At 38.8% G+C, this 20,889-nt stretch overlaps 1 protein-coding gene across 5 annotated transcripts in view; it reads right to left on the bottom strand.

Moving 5' to 3' along the window:
* ATP8A2 (ATPase phospholipid transporting 8A2) overlaps nt 1-20,889 on the bottom strand; it is a 313,861-nt gene that overhangs the window by 252,604 nt on the left and 40,368 nt on the right. For all 5 annotated transcript variants that reach the window (XM_027884061.1, XM_027884051.1, XM_027884086.1 and 2 more), the window contains 9 exons: nt 14,470-14,569; nt 13,782-13,880; nt 12,889-12,934; nt 9,866-9,906; nt 8,051-8,124; nt 4,235-4,304; nt 2,892-3,019; nt 1,774-1,885; nt 1,102-1,267 (listed from right to left, as the gene is read on the bottom strand). In XM_027884061.1, the coding sequence (XP_027739862.1) occupies nt 1,102-1,267; nt 1,774-1,885; nt 2,892-3,019; nt 4,235-4,304; nt 8,051-8,124; nt 9,866-9,906; nt 12,889-12,934; nt 13,782-13,880; nt 14,470-14,569 (836 nt within the window). The remainder of the gene's footprint in view (nt 1-1,101; nt 1,268-1,773; nt 1,886-2,891; nt 3,020-4,234; nt 4,305-8,050; nt 8,125-9,865; nt 9,907-12,888; nt 12,935-13,781; nt 13,881-14,469; nt 14,570-20,889) is intronic.

Here is a 20,889-nt window from a genome sequence, read left to right as displayed (position 1 = left end):
ATACAGACTATTATGTCATCCTAGTTTATTTCAAGTTGAACAGATTTTATATTACAAGTTCAAGAGTTCACTCAATTCGCCTTTTCCAGTATTGCTCCCACCACTGGAAGGCACAAATTTAAACTTACTCATTAAGAAACAAGGGGGAGGGCAGGCAAGAAACTCTGGAAGTTGCTGACACTACTAGTAGAAGACATTCCAACTACAAAAACCCAGAGTCAAAAATGAGCCATTTCCCTGCTCTTCCTATGGGATTTTTTTTTTTCATTACTACCACAACTGCAATTCTTAAACTGCACAAGTTACACTTGCCATCTGGGTTGCAATCATCAGCAGACAAGCCATTTGCAGTTTGTGATAATTGTTTTAAGATCTGCATCTAAAGATGCTTGTAACAACATTTTATAGCGAATATAACCTCAAAATAGAAGTCTATTGGATGGCACTTCCTTCCTCATGTCTGTCTTTGATACTGAACAAATAAGTTCAAGGATTATCAATGAAATAAAAAAAAAACCCTTCAAATAAACACACTAAAATATCAGTTCTCTCACAACAAAATAACAGGAGTCAAAGACAAAAACTTTAGCCAATAAATAAGGATTCTAACCATTTAGCATTTAAGTTTTCTATAAAAGAGCAGATCAGCATTTCTGACTGAAAAAAAGTTAAGAGAAATCCTTGGCATCCGCATAGAAGCACGAAGTTGAAGTCAGCATCATCAGCTTGATACTGTCTATCATGCAGTAAGACACATGTAAGGCAGCAGCATGTGACCTTCTCTGAGAATAAATTTGTGCATGGTAATATGGGTATTGTCGATTTGTGTATGGTATCTCCACAGAGATTAAAGAACGTGAACACCAGATATCCAGTAATAATTCTTGCCCCTCTTCTGTTTCTGCCCTGTTCCCTGGATGGTAGCCCAGTGATGTTTACCTAACCTTCGGAAGGCTTTATTAACAGAAGCCTCACTGGCAAAGCAAAGAGGCTTTGTTTCTTCTTCTTCTATTTCTTATTTTATGCACTCATTTAATGAACCTAAGAGCCTGGTTGGCCCTACAGTCTGATACATCCCTGGCTCAATGCCTGCATACTCACTGTTGGAGCCAAGGTACCAGACGACTTCGCCGTGTGTTCTGTTCCATAATAAGGCACCTACAGAACTCACAAGGGCCATTACCAGGAGAATACAGAACAAAACCAGGATCTGCATGTTGGTCACTTTCTCCACATTTGATCTCTTCAGAGGTGCTTTGGTTGAATTCTAAACAGCAGCAGAAGAAAAGAAAAAAGAGCCTGGCAATGGTTTATACAAGATAAAATTACAGAGGCAAACTCGGTCTTTATTTTCAGAGGCCATTAAAGCACTCCCTGCCCATCCACTGTTGGTCAGCAGCAGTGAGCAACACATACATATTGCTGGTCTCTCCAGGTACTCCCTGCCATTAGGGCAATAGTAGTATTAATCTAATCAACTCCACGGTCTTGACTATGTCCTCAGCTGTTAAATCTGAGTTTTAAATGTCATCCAGCTACCAGATAAAACAAAATTAAAGTTAGTTCTCACATATTGAACTGCTTTCAAATACTTCAATAAGTGTTTACATGTGTGCACATGCAAACTCAAATACAAGAGTACCCTTGAATTCCTTGAGGCCTCCAGGTCTTTAACAGCTATAATGAGTCAAAGCATTTCATAAAATCAAATCATGACATGGAGAATACAGGAAAGATGACCAGCTTATATTTAAATCTCCTTAAAAACTTTACCTGCATGAGTTTTGTATCATGTCCTGTATACACAACAATACCCAAGACCCATTGAGTGTTTCTCAGTTGTGCACCCCTCAGCAAGATTTGGTCTGGACCAACAGGAACCGGGCTGCAAAGCAAGAAGTGTATCTTTCAATTCTTGGTAACACTCTAAGGACAGTAATTCTACTTTCAGACTTACACGCCAGTGGGAGTGGTGGGAGAAAGTAATGCCATGACCTTAGACTGTCCACACAACTTAAGAAAGCACTGAAGCCTCTGCAAGTCTACTTCCTGCAAAAGCACAGTAGGGCAAAGCTGATACAAGGGATCTGTTCTAATTATTCAAAACCTGAAAAGTTACATGGCAGATATAAGTCTATTTTGAACTTGACCTTGGCTACTACTTTCTCTCTCGCATCAAGGACAGAGAAGCATCACACTTGCAAAGAGTCCATCCACTCCATGCATACTTTATCACATATACCATTACACAAGCATTTGGGAAAAACTGTTACCCACATGACTTTCAAGTGAGATGCAAATGATGATCTGTTATTCTTCCATCTGCCACTAAGTACACAGTTGAGTTGCCCAAAGAATACAGGTTTTGTGAAGGAAAACAGGTACAGCCAAATGAAACCTTCATGTTCCTACCGACCTTTCAAAATCTGTGAATTCAAGTACTAAGTATTTTTCTTCCAAGAGTCGCAACAAATCAAAGTCACACTGATAAAGCCTCCAGATTCTGGGATCATTTTTCTCTATAGACCTGACCTTGGTGCATCCCTTTGGCTCTAGCTGGAAGGGAGAGGTTTCTATTTCCTCAGAGTATCTTGTGTAACAAGAAGGTCCCAAAAACTCCCACCATTTCCCTGACTCCTTCTCTTTATATGTACCATTTAAAAAAAAAAAAAAATCACCATAACTACAAAGAAACCAAGACTCCCATAACAAGCAAAAGGTTCCATACAAAGACAGAACTGTGTTATCTTATCCTGGCAGATGGTCTATTATTAATTATTACTCTCATCTTCCACAGCAAATACATGCATGTGCTCACTGTTACAGACTAAAAGAACACAACAAACATTTTCCCAAACCAAGTGACTTGGGCTTTGTTGTCAAGTTAATACCTTTGGCCATCTAAGCGCAAGTTTCCAGTGAAGTCATAAAGATGACGGTTGGGTCCTTCACATTCTATCCTCCCAGATACTTTCATCAATTCTTCCCTCGACTGGAGACCAGCAGTTTGAGACAAGCCCTGCAAAGACCAAATCAGAAGAGACTGTCAAAAATTGTTATCAGAGGGCAACCTAAGAAAATGGTGCAAGGAAGATTCATTACAGACACATATGAACTTGCTAACAAGATCGATTTAGACTCTCTATACACGATAGTTATATTACCTATGTGATCTCTCTTTAACCAAGAACAAAGTTCCATCCACAAAGCACAAAGCTGCACACAAACAAGAGGAAGTAGAAGAGAAGCAGTATAAACAGGCCTGGCTTTTCTCTTGAAGTATAATTCCACTGATATGTTATTGTTGCTAAATATAGTCATTGCTAAGTGTAGTCCCTTGGGTCACGGCAGCCATTACGCTCTGATTCTGCTTGAGGTTAATGATCAACCTGCCATGCAACTGTAATCTAATGTATTGTTTCTCCATCTCAGTCTACATGTACAGTGCTCCACTGCTTTTCATCTGTGAACAGATGGATCCATTTTGTCTTTCTTTTGCCAGAATTTGACTGCAGCACTGCAAGCCAGAGCAAGGTCATGTTTTTGTATTTTAACCATGTGTCCCAAAGGAAGTAAGATCCTACAGAAACTCAAGACCTGACTTTTTAGGTAGAATTGCAACAGTAAATCACATTTCTACAAATGCAGTAAAGAAACAGCAAATATACAAATTTTTAATAACAAATAATCTGTGTTTCAAAATCCAAATCTGATTTTTTTAATGAAAAAAAAAGATACTTAACTATTTCTAAACGCTATAATCAAAAGCGTTGATTAAAATCAAATTAGAAAGATTCAAATAAATTCCACTACTTACAGCTAAGAGATAAACATATAACAGGTCCTTCTCAGCGTCTGCGTAACGCTCATAGAATGTTACTAGTGACAGAAGAAACTACACCTCTCATCACAAGTATAGCTAATCTTTTTTATGTACAGGACTTAAATCCCACTTAGTGGACCTTAGGAAAAACACAACCAAGGTCTGTTTGTCTTTTAGGGCTTCATATACTTGCTCCAGATTAGTTCCTATACATTTCTATATGATGCACTGTTGCTTGGGTTTGTATCTGTTGAAAAGGCAGTTTACAGTCACCTGAGATGCCTTTTTTTTTTTATTTAAAAAAAAAAAAAAAAGGACTTGTATTGTTGTCAATTAAGGTAGATGCAGTTTCATAGCTAATATTACTTAACTAAATGAAAAAAATCAAAGACAAAATTCAGTTTGTTTTACCTGTCGTATTTTAAGATTCGTCTCCCCATCGAGGTTAGCTGTTTCAATATAGCACATGGCTTGTGGTTCACTGGAAGGAGCATAAGATTTTCAATATTAAAAACTCAGTACTTTTTGTATACTGCTTTTGCACCAATATAGTCCACAAGAGACTTTTCCAGTACACTGCAGAAGACAAAAAACCACAATGGTGGTATTCAACTATGAAAGAGTCAGCTCAAAGTACATATTTAACACAGACGTCTTTGGATAGGAACAGGGTAATACACCATAAGTACAGAGAAAGACAAGTCTAAATCAGAAGGTTAGTAAGAATTTAACAAACTTAGATGCCTGAAGTAGATTATTTTGAATTGTAATCCATAAAATTGCTTCAGATTGCAAGAACTATGGACAAAATACCAATTATTGAACTGTATAAAGAAGGGATATATTGGAATGAAGAGGGCAATGCTCTCTGCTACTGAGTTCTCTCTGTGAATTGAGCATACTAAAGACCATGTCTGCAAGGTCACTTTAAAGCTGAGGGGCTTGTGGAGGTCAGTGCTAAACACCTTTTTTTTTTTTGAGCACCAGAAAAAGGTCCATTGAGATTGAGGGCTGTGATCTCCATCTTCCAAAGATGCTTCTGCCCTTAGGAATAGAGCTAAAAATATTCCTCATAGAGCTGAATTTTCCATTAGTTAAGCTCTTATCTACATCTAACATGGAGGGGGTTCTGCATGGGTAGCACCTTTGATAAGGAAGGCATACCACCAGTTCTTTTCCTGACATACCACTCAAGATTTATAAATTTTGTATGGAACCACCAAAACGATTTTTCTGCCTTCTCTGCCTGAGTTGTTTTCTCAGGCTGCTAAGGAACATCCGTTTCCCACCTGGATTCAAACAAGTGCTTCTTCAGCATATCACTTCCCATATTCTTGATACATTGCCAGTTTGCTTCCAAAACAACAAACTGCTTTAATAGCAAAGGTACTCAATCAGCAGAAGAGTCAGTAATAAAGACTCCTTAGGTCAAAAACAATTAAGAAATGGACAGGTACATTTGTAATACAGTAACAAACTAGATTATTCTCTCCAAATTTTTGTTTAAAAAATAATACAGTTAGAGTCTGTTCTTTGTCTCCTCCTGTACGGGCAATGTCAATCTGAACCCAAGAAAAACACTGATGAAGTCCAGCTCGATGCCAATCTTACCTCTGCCAAACACCTTATCTACTACAACTGAAGTGCTTAGGTCAGGAGGGAGACTTTCTGCAATACAGTTCCTCTCGTTTCCACAGAAATGTGGAAGTGTTTCCATACAGAGTTGTGTTTGGAATCAAATGGGGTTTTTTTTTCCCTCACATAAATTTATTCTTTACAAAAAATTCATTTGATGTCCCCTTTTTTCCTATGTGGAAAAAGAGTCAAGATAAAAACAGCTGTTTGTTTCACCTCTGACAATCAGCTCAGACACAGAAGACAACACACAAGCATAAGACCCCAAAACCTTCAGAGCATGCAGAGCTTTCTGGTGAACTGAGGACACTTAGTACTGTCATTTAAAGGAATCATGAGAATACCAATTGAAAAGCAGCATTGCCATAGAAATTGCCATTTATTTCAAGCAAAGCTTCTCCCAAATTAACACGACTTGGGTTAAATTCTCTAACTATTATGTGGTTATTAATGACAGCAGGTTAGTGGAACAGAATAGTAGACTAATGTAGAACAAAAAGCAGATCCACACAAGTTAAGAAATATATCAGAAGGAGTTTTTAGTGTAACATATTAGAGAAGGTATTAGGTAGAATATTCTTCATTGCTGAAACAGAAAACTAGTGATGTCAAAGCTTAGCCTAACTGCATATTAAGGTTGACAACTGCTTATTTGAAGTTTGGTGTTTGTTTTAAAAAAATAAAATACTGTATACCATGGAATGAGGATATCTCTATCCTTTATCATGTGGTAATTCAAAAAGACTAAGCTTCTACATATAGCTTTGAAAAAAATGAAACCTCCCAGCAACAGGATAGACAAGAAGGATGGAGCAGAAAACAGAGAAGCTTGAAAAACAAGTTCCATTGAAAGTTAGGTTAGGTAAGAGAACTGTGACCTACAGACCAGGGCAACCTGCAGTCGCTGTTGAAAAGCACACAGACAGGAGAAAATTATGGAGAACAGCAAGGTGTCATATGAGTCAGGTATTAGAAACACATTTAAGAACAGGAACTGTGCTAATGTCTGCTATTACCATCACAATATTGTGTGATATTGTCTTATGTTTAAACTTGATCTGTCTAAGCAGACTATGGTCTTGATATGGCTTCAAGTTGTTCTACACAATACAGAATCTAGATTACAAGCCAAGTACCACTGAAGTACTTTTAGGAACTAAGAGACCTAGACAAATTACGGGGTTGGGCAACCACCAACCATATGAAGTTTAACAAAGGTAAGTGCCAGATTCTATACCTGGGGCAGAGCAACCCTGGATGTATGTACAGACTGGGGAATGAGACACTGGCAAGCAGTGCCATGGAAAGGGACCTGGTCAATAACAAGTTAATCATGAGTCAGCAGCGCCTCCTGGTCAGGAGGGCCAACTGTGCCCAGGGAGGCATCAGGCAAAGCATCGCCAGCCAGTCAAAAGGAGGTGATTGTCCAGCTCTGCTCTGCTCCGGTGAAGTCACACTTCAAATCCTGTGTGCAGTTCAGGATGCCACAAGAAAGATATAAAGATATAAGAGAGTGTTTGTACGAGGGCAACAAAGATGGTGAAGTGTCTTGAGGAGAAGCCACATAAGAAGCAGCTGAGGACACTTGGCTTGCTCAGCCTGGAGAGGAAAAGATAGAAGGGAGACCTCACTGTGGTCTATAACTTCCCCCACAAGAGGAAGCAGAGGGGCAGGCACTGATCTCTTCTCCGTGGTGACCAACGACAGGACCCAAGGCAATGGCATGAATCTGTGTCAGGGAAGATTTAGGTTAGCTATTACAGAAACATTCTTCACCCACTGAAGAGGGTGACTGGACACTGGAACAGACTTCCCAGGGAAGTGGCCACAGCACCCGCCCTGCCAGAGTTCAAGAAGCATTTGAATAATGCTCTGAGGCACTTGGCATGATTCTTGGTGTGTCCTACCCAGGACCAAGAGCTGCATTTCTATGGTTATTGTGGGTGCCTTCCAATTCAGGATATTCTATGACCAAGCTTCATTTGTCAGCATATCTAGCTGAAAAGTTGTCCCACAGTCAAACTAAACCAAGCAGAACTCAACAGGTTGCTATTTGCTGCCATGTCAGAGATTGCCCCGATGTGCATTGTATCCAAGACAAGCAGTTAACAAGTCAAAAAGCTTTTGTTATTTGATGCCAACCAGCCTGGCCTTTTAGATTTACAATTTAAAGAGAAAGCATTCCTGGGGGGAAGGAAAATATGTTGAACACTCAGTGGAATTAACTGGAAGAAAATTCAAGCTTCCTTAATTAAGTAGAAGGATTCTCAGAAGGCCATAGAGCCACTGACTGCATGAAGCTTGTGTAAAGGACCTTCAGTCTTCCAACAAACTCATCAGTACATAGCATCATGTACTTCTAACTGACAAAGTGAAGTCTTGAAGAAGCCTTCTTTTTGAAGAGCCTATCTACAATGATACGTGAATTGTTGCCTAGTAAAGCAGTGTTTTGACATTGCTGAAATTTGATTTTAGATGTGGAGTAGAATTAGTGCCATCTGATGTCTGGTTTTATTAATAGCAAATACAGAGATTTAAGTCCTCTGCACCTCAGTTCATCAGACACATCATTTCCACACCCATTCTGGATACCTGGTAGATATAATGATCATGTCTGCTGGAAGATGTTGCCCATTGGTGACCTTCACAATATCGCCTACTGCTACCTGTGGTCAGGAGTACAGTAGCATGGAAAAGAAAAACAAACAGTTTGCTTGTCTGGAATGTTAGTTTGTTATTTTCTTTCACCCACTCAGAAGAACAGCATCATGCACAGAACAGCTAGAGACAGTGCTTCTGAAAGTCAGAGTAGTTTTCACTGCAATTGTGAACTTCTGTGGCTTACATTTAATAAAACTTTGATTTCTCTTTAATTCTGCCATAATCCAAATTTAAGGGTTTTTCTTCGGTCTTATTTAACATACTGAAAACTTTGTCACTAGGGGAAACCAAAAAATCCATCTTTAAACTTCACCTCCCTCAAGTATCAGGAGTTTGTTCTACTCCTTCTCTATATTACTTACCCACTCAATCCCCACTATCATTTTCCCTTAATTCTCCACAGATGCACTGCTTGTACTAGTCACTAGCAAGTAGTACCATCTCTATAGATACATAACATAATCACGTTCTTCCCTAAGAGTCACATGAGATATGCAGAGTTCAGAATTTGGAATACTGAAGACCCAAGACTTCCTATCACCTCTAATTAGTCACACACATGGAACTTTCATTCTAAAAAGAATCAAGTAGCACTCTCAAAACAGTAAAACAGGTTTGCCTGATGAGCATCAGGCTGCTTGGTGTCAGTGCACTGCTGCAAGTCTGAATAGGGCTTAAAATACTTCTAAGACATTAATTTTTACAAATTGAAACAGATGGTATGTTTGAACAAGCAGATTCATTAGTTTTACTCTGATCCCACTGAAAATAAATTCCCTATCAATTTCAGTACAAAAAAAAACAACCATCAGAAGTCTGCCTTAAAGTGATCAAAGTGCGTAGTACAGAACTGTTATTCCCCAACCACAAAAGCAGGCCTGGACAACATGCAGATATAGACACAGGTCAATTCAGGAAGTGCCCAAGGGTATTTAAAATAAACAGATTCCAGATTCACCTTTAAGATCAATTCATCATCTTTTATACAAAAATAGGACATGGAACAGCATGAACAGGAACCAACACTAGCCACCACAAGCCCTGGTAATCTTTAGTTTCTACTAGAGCCCAACACTTCAGCAGCATTGCTTTTAAGTGTCTTGAGGCTGATGTCATTTCCCAGAGGTTTTAAGAGAGGGCACTTTCTCCTCAATTATTAGCTAAGAGGGTTAATTTTATCCTTTAAAAGGCATTAAGAACCACAATTAGATCGATGTATCCTCAGGCATTTCAGCAATTTCCAAGTCCTAGAAACAAAGCTTACCAGATCCTGGCACAGGGCTTCACAGAACATGGGTCCCAAGTGCCTCAGTAGCAGCAGGGCTTGTGTTCCTTATTTGAACATGCATCTTACTAATTAGTCTCAAAACCTAGGAACCTTTTAACACAGGCAGCAAACCAAGACTCTCTAGACTTGCAGGTGAGGTACAGTATTGCAGTGAAAGTTACTCTTCTAGATGTGGACTACAAACAAAATACTTTTTACAGTTTACATATTAACTACACAAGCAAAACCACAACAGTTCATTAGCATTTGTCTGTAACATAGCACTAGGATTTAAAGTGGGTACTCAGGTGCCTTGCTCAAGGCAATTTTGACTACTGCAACAGAACAGATCCCTCCCACTGGCCCCATCCCAAGAGACAGAGAACTCTCACATCCTGTACAGTAATTCTAATTCATTTTGGCAAGAGTAATTCTTCAACAGCTACTTTCACTCCCTCCCATCCCCAGGTTTTATTTACCTCTTTCCACATAATGTTCTGCCACATCCCATTTCTTAGAACTGTAAAGAAAGTCTGAAGTTATATTATAGAACAAATGGCCATGATTCAGATAAATTTCAAAACTGTATCAGCAGTAGCAAACACTGACCAGAATAGGAACTAACATACAGATCAGACCTGTACTTTTCAGAAGCTGAGACAATACTTTTGTCCACAGCTGTAGACACATGAAACCAAGAAAGAAGAAGAATCTGCCCTTCATATTTATATAATTTTTATCCCCTGCTAGACAACAGTTGGTGGCCTGATTTCTTCTTGGCATCAGTTCATACTAACCTGCAGACAGGCAGCACTGTTTCTTGTGGGAAGTGACCTTCCTTAAAACAAAGGGCATTACTGCCCACTGTCAATCAGTATCAGGAAGCATCTGTGTATGATTTACCACAGAATTTTCGCGTCTCATCTTATTCCTTGCATTTTATTCATGACATTTTGACTCTGCCACATCCACTTTCACTACCATTACCAATCACCCATTTAAGGCTGAGTCTTAAATGCCAAGAAGGCTCAAAGCCCTGCTGAACACAAACCACCAGCTTTGGCAGAAGCAAAATCCTCGCTGTTGAAGTTCACACTGAAATTTTTGCGTTGTGATTTCGCACCCTCTACTGTGCTTAACTTCAAAGGACAGAAAAGGACAGGCCTGCTCTAGAATACTTACAGGATAAAATTGATAAATTATTCCTTGTCAAAAGGCACCTGGTTAAAGTAATGAAGGACAAATACCTAAAAAGACTGTTCCAACTCAAAAACAGAGTTTCAATATAAACCTTCTATCTAAGACTTTCTAAGACTAAAACTCAGTTGTACTGATGTTCCAGATCTAGGACTTAATGCTGTCACTCACACCTAGGCATGTAGGGCCATTTCAAGTGCAGCTCCCAAAGGGCAAGCATCTCCCATGAGACTTGTGCCACATCTGGCACAGTCCTGTGCATGTCTACTATTCCAGTGCACCCCATATAGCTCATGACTTAGTTATGTTATTTGACAACGAAAGGACCAACACATCACAACAATTATTGCTGAGCCCTCTACGTCTATGTAATGTGCTACTCAAGGGTTTAATTTGGGATTACAACTAGTCTGGTTTGATTCAACATCATCTCCATATACACCATGTGAAGCCATCAAAGACACGAAACTCTTGCTCAGAGCCTTAGAGGCTTCATCTCCTAACAGAAATTTACAGTGCTAGAACAGAACTTTCAGTTTAGTTTGCTCCAAAAGGAGTTTAATCTTACATACTGAAGCCACTCTGCAAAGCAAACCTATGTTCTCCATGTTAAATTTAATACAACAAAGGCCCTCTGAAGACACCCCACTGCTCTAAAAAACCAAACACGAAGATAAATGGAAATCCTACATGAATGCTGCTGAAATAAGCAACTGGTCTTTACAGGCAGTGGTGCTCAGGACACAGTCAAGCAGAGAGCAAGCAGGTACGTAGCTCTCAGTGAGCTCAACTGCTTTCTATACTGAATGCATTGACTAGATATCACTCAGCTATAAGGCACACAGAGAACCTAATTTAATTCATCTTAATCCCACTCTGAACCTAAATTAGTTTTTCATTCTGATAATACATTTTTCAGGGATGAGCCTCTTTAGCCTTCCTCTTAAGAAGTACAAGGATATGGTTTTAAGTATCACATGGAAAATTTATTTCGAGTATTCAAATGTAAAAAAATAAAACCCGAACTAAAACAATTTTTCAAGTGTTAACTTGAATTTAGGTTCATTAGAATACATTGTGTTCTTTAAGGTTGTCTCTCCACAATAACTGTGATAAACTTCCCTTGAAGTGTTTGTTACCGCATGTTCTCTAGCTACAAATGAATTGAACTGGCTCTGTAATCTTAGAAAGGGTCATCCTTCTTATTACCTATTACAAGACCTGTTATGCTACAGGCACTTAATTGTCAATTTGCAATGACTAATAAATACAGTGTTCGAAACAAGCTTCAAGTGTGTACAGCACTTGAAACATCTTGTAGAGACTTGTAGAGAAATTACCTCGGAGAACTGGTAAAGTAATGCTTTCTGATGAAGATACAAACTTAACGATCAACCCAAATTTTCAAGCACCAAATTTATTTAGAGTAACAGACATAATGTTTGCAGGACTACCTGAAGCATAAAGCTAGTAGGCTATTCACTTCCCCATGTTCCCTGAAATGTTCCTCTATCTTTTTGACACTTCAGGTATATGTGTTTGGGAGGAAGGGGTTCTACTAAGAGTTCAAATCACTGTGTTCCTGTTTCACCTGCAGATTTACACAAAGGAACAAGGGAAGTTGTCCAACATGGGAACATGGACCTGCCCTACGGCATGGGTCGATCACAGGATGGCCACTGATAAGCTCTATCTATTTTCTGTACATGCTTTCAGTTAAGGGAGATGAAGAAAACCAAAGTGATGTCTTCAGGTAGAGAGTGCCAATGAGTGTTAATACATTAGGGATACTCACAGGCATTCAGTAGATTATCAGTGTTAGAATTTATTTCAGTAACACTTCAGGAAAGCAAAACTAAAAAATTTCCAGACTTCTTACGTTTTATTGACAGTAGCACTTACAAAAGTGACTTAAAATTATTTTGACACCAAATTCTAGTGTTTCAAGGGGTTGTTGGCTTTTTTTGTTTGTTTTTTGCGTGGGGGGAAGAATGGAGTCTGTCAGTGAAGAAAACAGCTTGGTTTTCTCAGAGGACCTGAGAACTATATACCTTTGGACAACCTTGACATTACATGAACTTATAAAGTCTAATAATCCCCCTAGTGTGTCACCCTTAAGTGTCAGACCATCATCACTCTAAGACACATTGCAAAGTAAAATCCTAACATATCCTAAAATACAGGTACCTACTAAGTCCACAAGGCATGCATTCCCCACCACCACGGCTCTTAAAACAACAGAATTGTTCAAAAGTAAGCATCCACTATTTGCACTTTTAAGTATTTGAAGGGTGTTTAGTCTTACCTACTGTTTTCTTCTTATTCACTGCACTGTCTGCTTTATGCCTTTTCTGCAAGGAAACACGACATTTATTACACCTCATTGCACTTCATTATAAATTCCAAAACCATTAGAGCTAAAACAAGACAAAGTGCAAAATGATACACTGGGTCATTTTTGCCTTTATATTTTTTTGCTGGTTTGCTTTTGATTTTGTTTTTTGTCAGTTTGTTTTTTGTTTAAGCCACACAGATCCACCAAATCCAAATGGTTTATAAAACAGTATAATGTAACTTCAAACTGAGAGTCCCCATGTAGGAAGTCAGGTTCAAATCTGTATCAGCGGCAAAAAAATACGTCTCAAATTGGTTTTTTGGAAGAAAAAAGGAATGCTGAAGAACACTATATTTTGATGGCAGTTGTACTACACATTCTATATGCCGTTGTTTAAACTGATACCTAAATAATTTTATTCATCGGTACTTTGCAAGCAGAAAGACCTTTTTCTGATAAATGGTAACCCAGCATGTTAGCGCAGATTTTCCCCAAAACAGGATGCTCTGTGATCAGGTTGCTTGCCTCCCCCCTGCCCCCATTTTCAAGAACCATCTAAAAAGGCCACATATTTGTCAGGACTCCAGCATCACACACTCGTGTCTTTCTAATAAAGGCATGAATAAGCAAGTTTGAAGAGGTAAAAACAAGCATCCTGACTTCTACTGTTTTCTCTTTCATCATATTTATCTCAGTGGGCTACAGAAATTCTTGTCAAGTTCACAGCTTTGAAAGTCAAAAGGATATTTTGCTGCTGTTAAACAATGACTCAAGACTTCAGAGATGCATGGCTTTATGGCATTTTAGAGCTTTTTTCTGAAACATTTGGCCTTTAGCATAGCCTTCCCCATAACCATACTCACATAGTCTTCTATGATTTCTTTGATGCCAGCAACTGTTAAAATAAATAGCAATGGCACCAAGGTGGTATACCTTCCTGTTGGAGAGACATCTGGAATTTGCTGTGAACAGAGGGAAAAGAGATACCCATCTTATATTTGTATTTCAAATTAATTTCCAGTAAATTTGAATTTTATACAAAGCTCTCAGAAGAGAGAACACAGAGCTTTCTGATTTGTGCACGACTGTCACCCAATTCCAGTCGGCAAACTAGTCTAAGGTCTCAGTAGGTTTGAAGAAACAATACCATAAAGTTACAAGATAAAGTTACTGTACCTGCCTTTTACTCTATTTCTCTTCACAAGAGAAGCATTCAAATGATGCAATTACATGAAAGCAGGAATAACCTGAACTACCTAAACAGCAGTTTCACAAGAATTCACAGATTGTTTTCTCGCTATGGTTAATAATTCCATGTTTTACGACTATACTTATTTTTACTTCATAAGAAAAAAAGGAGCTTGACTTCACAAACTGCTTCAAAAAGTGTCTCTAAATTGTCTTCCAATTTCAATTATCTAACACATACCTAATTAATACGACTATTAAAATATATTTAAGAATTTATTTGCAATTAAGCATAATAACTGAAATAACTTGTACTGCCTTACTATTTCAATTTATAAACAAGACAAAGCAATAAAACAATACCTGCAATAAGGCAATGAAGAGGAAGAATGCATTTGCAGCTTTTCTTATCTGCTCATACAGGAATCGAGGTAGAAATGTCACCACACTGTACTTGGCTGTGCTGCAGGTTAGAAGATTCTCATCTTAGTACTTCATCAAAATATCACAGATCATAACCAAAAAGCTGGAAGTAGTCTTGTAAAAGTCAGTGTTAGAAACTAATTCAAAGATAACAAAGTAAAGGCATATATATGGAGAATATGGAGAAAGTAAGTTGCTTCTGTTATGATAAAGAGCTGTACCAAACAAAAGAGCTACCACAGACCCAAAAGGCTGACAATCCCACTTTCATCGCTAGTACCTCTATTATCAGATGAACTAACAGAATTTACAATCCATCTAAACTTCAGCACCATGAGCAGGTAATCATTCATCTCAGTTACTTGATCAGGTGCTTACCCTTCATCAAAACATGGAATTTAAGTTTTGGAGGAGACAAAGTCAAATACGAGAGAAATTCTACAATGCCATTTTTAAAATGCCTCACTTCCTAGTTCAGAACCACTCTACACTCAGCTACAAAGTAATCCTTCAGAACAATACACACTTTTTCAGATTATTTTTTTCTGGCTTTTTTTTCCTCTATTTTTTACCTATACAAATATTGTAACACACATATATGTGCAACACTGAAACATAACTACTATTTCTTCTACCTTAAAACAAAAACATACTACACTAACTAGACTTAATCACCTATGTCATCCATGTAATTTCTTCTAATCTTCTCATCAAATCCACAGTGGGCATGAAGACAATTTCAGGAAAAAAGTCTCCAAGATGACATGATGATTTAACAGTGCCATTTTCAAATTACTCAAATAAGCCGCCCATGTTGCCAAGTTACCAAAACAAACCTAAGAGATTAAGACTCTTGATCTTGCAAAGTCCCCACTCTCTGAACACATTATTTACAATCCAGTTATCTGCATGCCTTTTTGAGACAGTGCAAGGAAACTCACCATGCTACAGAACCTGCCTGAGCTGTGCAAATGACCAAGTCTATCCAGTAGCACATAGCATTCCATTACACAAGGAAAACAAAATTTTAGAGTAGAAAGCCATCTCTGCCTTACTTTCCCCATTCGATTAGCACTGAACATCCCCCTACTACAACTACTGGGCATCAGCACGAGCTGGATTTTTAACAACCAGGCACTTGCAGCTCCATATCACCTTGCGAAGGCCAGATAACCAGCGATAGCAGTTTTGAGGTATCCTTTCGTTCGGTTGTTTTGGTTTCAGGTTTCGGGTTTTTTCTTTATGTTTGGTTTTGGTTTTTAGAGAAGTCTTGTATTTCCAAGGAACAAGGATCATTAAGTTACTCCTTTCAAGAAGAAAAGAGAAATTGTTTCCAGTTGCTGTTTTATTGAAGCTTCCTAGAAGTGCCAAGAGCACCTTTCCATTATGCCTGCCTGGTCCTTTCTCAAAAAACGATAAACCTTCCAGGTCAACCAAAATCCATAGATTACTATTCAGAAATCATGAAAGACTAGTATAATCAAATGGTTTAGCTACGTGATCTGCCTTTCACAATGGATTGCTATGCATACAACTCCTACTACAACCCACAAGCAGCTAAGTTCAGTGGGGTTCTCTTATCTTGGTATGTACAAGGTTAAAGAACTACATTCTCCAAGACAACTTATTTTCTTAAACCATTTTCCTTTTCCTCTTACCTTTCCCATCCCCAGCTCCAAGCCATCTAATGAGATCTTCCAAAATCAAGCAGTAACAAGATACAACATGGCACAATTTGTTATACAAAGCTCTGTTTTGAACAGTAGAGCATAATCGGTGAGGCAAGTGAAAAAAACCAAAAAAATTTTAAAAAAAACCAAAACCCCAAAACAAACAAAATAAACAAAAGCAAACAAACAAAAAACCAGACAAGGTGTATTTATCACCTAGTTTTCTCTTCAAGCACCTTCAAATCCCTCCTATACTTCATGGAAATCAGATATTTCTTTAACTGGATGTCATACAAAAGGAAACATGACAGCATTTATCACTACAGCCTACCGACTAGGTATTGCTACAACCGTTTAGCAGAATCATGTATTTTATGTATAATCAAACATCCAGTGTGGTATTTCACAGAAATTTCAGGTGGTTAGACTTCAAGATAGATCCTATCAACTAAGCCAACTGAGTGAAATTATGCATCCAGGTTTAGAGCATGAAAAAAAGCATGTCCAGTTATATAAATGACGTTACTTCCTCGAAGTAGTTGTTAATTTCTTCCAACTGTGTAAGTATTTTTTGTCTCATGTGTAATAACCTTCCTTTAACACAGGACATAATTAAAAATGTCTCAGAATTACCTTGTGACTTAAAAATATAGGTTAATCAAGTTAACAGTTTAAATCTAAAAGTGAACTCCCCAAGCAGTACTAAGAAAAAAAATCAAGCATTGGCAGATTTTATATCATAAGAGTATTCCCCTGGATATCAGATTGCTGTGAGCATGCTAAAGGAAAAGTTTTTCTCACTGCAACCAAGCTGCAACATTTATTAACAACATTCTACCACTTACCAACTTCACGGTTAGCTAATCCAAACACGATTCCTACTCTAACAATTGTGTTCATGCCAACAGGAACAAGGTTCTTTTCAGAATTTTGTACATACAAAGTCACTCCATGTTTTCTGTTGCTTAAGTAGCACAACAGATGCCTACAGAAAAGATATACAATTTCAGAGACAAGCACATTCAGCTGTTACCATACAGTAACAACATGTATGTATAAAAACCAGGTACATACTATTATTCAAAAAGAAAACTTCTTACCAAAAGTTAACTAATACTCCAAGCTGGGCAGTAGCATTTGACTGATTTGGCTCTGAAGAGCAGCACTTAAAAGGGCAAATACAATTCTTAAAAATATAAAAAAAGCTTTGTGCTCCCTCCCAACAGATAGATGCACTGTAGGTGACTTCAGAATAATCAAAGCTCAAGAAAATTAAAGTCTACAGGTGAACAGGTTAAAAAAAAAATATATCAATCAGCTCACTCACTCATTGCAGAGTTTTGGTCACTAAAGATAAACACCTGCACAGGCTAGTCCCAATCAGAGCCATCTTGTCTTCAAAGTGGCTGGTACCCAAATCGAAGAACACGAGGTCTGCAGTTCACAGAACAGGCTGTGGCAGGGAGGGGCTGAGGGGAGCACATGGAGGAAACCAAACAAACTGGTGTTTCCTGAAGCAACAGCTGTTAACTACACAAACCTTGCTTAACCACACAAATTTAACATTTAAACAGGTGTGCAAACATGAGAAGAGACATCTCCTCTATACCTGCAACCTAATTTGTGTAAGTCAAGCTTCAAGTTACACCACTGCGCTAGTCAGGAGAAACAGTACCAAACCCTGTTAAACAAACGAGTTTGGATACACATGAGTACAGCTGAAAGAGTCTGGCCCCACTGTTTCTAGGCCAGCGCAGAGATTTTTCTCAAAGTAATCACTGTATAATTTGCAAAAAGTTAGTGTCATTCACATACTTAAACCTACTACCATATTACTTAAGCAGTTATTTCAATAACACTCAGATGAAAAGCAGCAAATAGTGCATTCAGAACATAGTAGCAGTTTTCCAGCATAGTTCCTCCATTTTTTCACATGTGCAATTTTTGCACAATCACTCCCGTTGTTGCCACTTTCCCTGTGTCTCGAAAACATTTTATAAAGTTTTACTTTGCTGAATAGTCCTTGAAGAGGAAAAGTTTGTCAGTAATCGAAAGAGAGCAGTTACATCCTTGAGACATGTATGTGTGCTGGCAATGTGCAGCTGAATACAGCTCTGCATTTTTAGTCAGCCATGTAAACCACTTCCAACCCTTCCTTTAGAATGACAACTCTTGAGATGAACTTCACCTTCAGGATAATCATGATTACGAAAACAGCACCTCCTTGAGACACCTGTGGTCCCATTTCCAGGGGTGATAAGTACAGCAAACTGTCTTTTCCTAGGCAGTATTCACCCACAGCTACTCACACCACAGTTCACATACTTGAAATGCTCTCCAGAGTTTAAGAATGAATACTGCTTGATGTTGGTGACTTCAGCTTGCAGGACATCTTGGCAACATCAATTTGCAGGAACACTTGCTAAGAAAGCCTGGCACAGACATCTGTACCACAGGAAAGGGACTAGGTAACTAAAGTGCTTGTTACAGACTTGAACTCTTCTCTCATGGGCTTTGTTTCCATTAACACGTACAAAAGATCAGATGCCCTGTAACAGAGGAGGAAGGAAAAAAAACAACCCAATATCCAGAAAACCCAAGATGACCTGCTTGAATTAAGAGCTCAAATACTGTCTTCAGTGCAATGGTGTGTGCATGCCAAGGTCCTGCCAGGCACATGACACTTATTACCAAGTCTGACATCAGCATCTTATTTTCCGCTACAGTTCTCAGGTACAGAAGCAGTATGACACAAGCTATCACCAGGTAGTCACCATTGCTGCAGGAGGCACAGCAGCAAGCTTTACACATTTCAAGTGATATTAACATAAAACCTAGCATTTGCTAATACACTGAGTACAGAGAAAGCCCATTCATAGGAACATCTCACCAACAAAAAATGCTGCCATGCAGAACACTGAGGTTGCTCTAAATCCAAGTGCTATGGTCAAAGCTTTTAGCCTGTGCCTGACAGTGAAAGGTGATCTACCTCCTTGCCCATGCATAAGGTGGTGTATTTTGATCAAGAAATTTGCTAAAGAAACATAAAAATCAACTGCTTACAAGTTCCACAATGAAAATATCATGAAGGCTCATAGGAAGCAATTACTGGTATGCATATGAAATGATTAATGCTTGACTGGAAATAAGGTCCTAAAAAACAGTGTCAGTTTTCATAACAGGCAGCAATTTCTGCCTGAACCAATACAGCCCCCCATTCAATTGAAGGGCTCTGTCAGATGAATCCTCAAGCCTATAGTTCTTACAGAGGAAGACTCCAGCCAGCAGAAGTTTCACTGCTCTGTTTACAGCCTGTACACTTGTTAACTAAGAAAAGAATATGCAGTGCTTCAATACCTGAGACAATTTCAGACAGACTCTGAGCTTGGGGCAGAACAGAGGAGCGTGAAAGGAGCAACACTTGCTCTAGCACAGTAAGAGGTGCAACTACTTGAACACTACAAGACATATTGCTTAAAGCTTAACAGAAAAAGACAAAGAACCAAGATTTCTTTAGAGTACACATTTGACTGTCATCCAGCTCTGGAATGACCACTATCCATACACCAAGTGCCTGTTTTATTTCCATCTTTCCCTGCACTCCCCTACAATTTCTCCTTAAGTGCTAAGGCATCTTATATATATATATATAAGTTCATATATCGTTGTGGTGGGCTGATGTTGGCTGGATGCCAGGTGCCCACCAAGCCACCCTATCATTCCCCTTCCCAGCTGGATAGGGGAGCGAGAATAAGATGGAAAACACTTGTGGGTTAAGGTAAGGCAGTTTACTAAAGCAAAAACAAAAGTTTGCACATGCACAAGCAAAGCAGAAAATAACAAGGTTTATTCTATTCTTCCCATCAGCAGCAGTGTCTGGCCACTTTCTAGGAAGCCAGGAGTTCAGCATCCACAGCAGTTTCTCAGGAGGTAGACATTGCAAGCAATGTATGCCCCCCCTTCCTCCTCCTTCCCTTAGCTTTTATATCTGAGCTGACATCGTATGGTATGGAATATCCCTTGGGTTAGCTTGGGTCAGCTGTCCTACTTGTGTCCCCTTCCAGGATCTTGCCCTCAACGGGGAAAGGAAGGAATGTTGAGAGACAGTGCTGGTGCTGTGCCAGAGCCTCTCAAGCAGTAGCCAAAACACTGGTGGGTTATCAACACCTTTCTAGCTAACAATGCAAAGCACAGCACTGTGACTGCAACAACCAATGTAATTGATGTTACCAAAGTACTACTTCCACTAGAAAAGCCTCCTACAGTAATGCTCATGGCAGTTTTAATACAGAGCAGGCACTACCACAACTGCTTACGCTCAGTTTAACCCAGACACCATGACTGTGTGGTCACATTTAATGGAAGCAAGAGCACTTCTGCTTCCAAGTCCTTTACCCTGGAGGCTTTTCCTGAGGTATGCAAACAGAAAAGGCCTTTCCATTAATTCTCTATTCATGAAATCCCTACAGGAATGGGAACAGATTCCTGGTTATTTTTCAGTAACAAATACATTAAAGAAAGACTGTTTAGAAATGGTACCAGAAGCTCTGAAGGCATATTACTATTTCAGCATGCTTGTCAGGTCATCACTACAGAAAGACATCTTTGCTTTTCAGTAGCCCTGCTGGCAAATACAACTCAATAAAAATAGAGCTGACCAGAACAGTTAACCTTTAAATACTACTGTCTA

This window comes from Empidonax traillii, unplaced genomic scaffold (assembly GCF_003031625.1).
Source record: "Empidonax traillii isolate 1590-97213 ecotype Southwest subspecies unplaced genomic scaffold, ASM303162v1 scaffold9:size3134949, whole genome shotgun sequence".
Lineage (NCBI taxonomy): Eukaryota > Metazoa > Chordata > Aves > Passeriformes > Tyrannidae > Empidonax > Empidonax traillii.
This window is presented reverse-complemented; position numbering and strand designations above follow the sequence as displayed.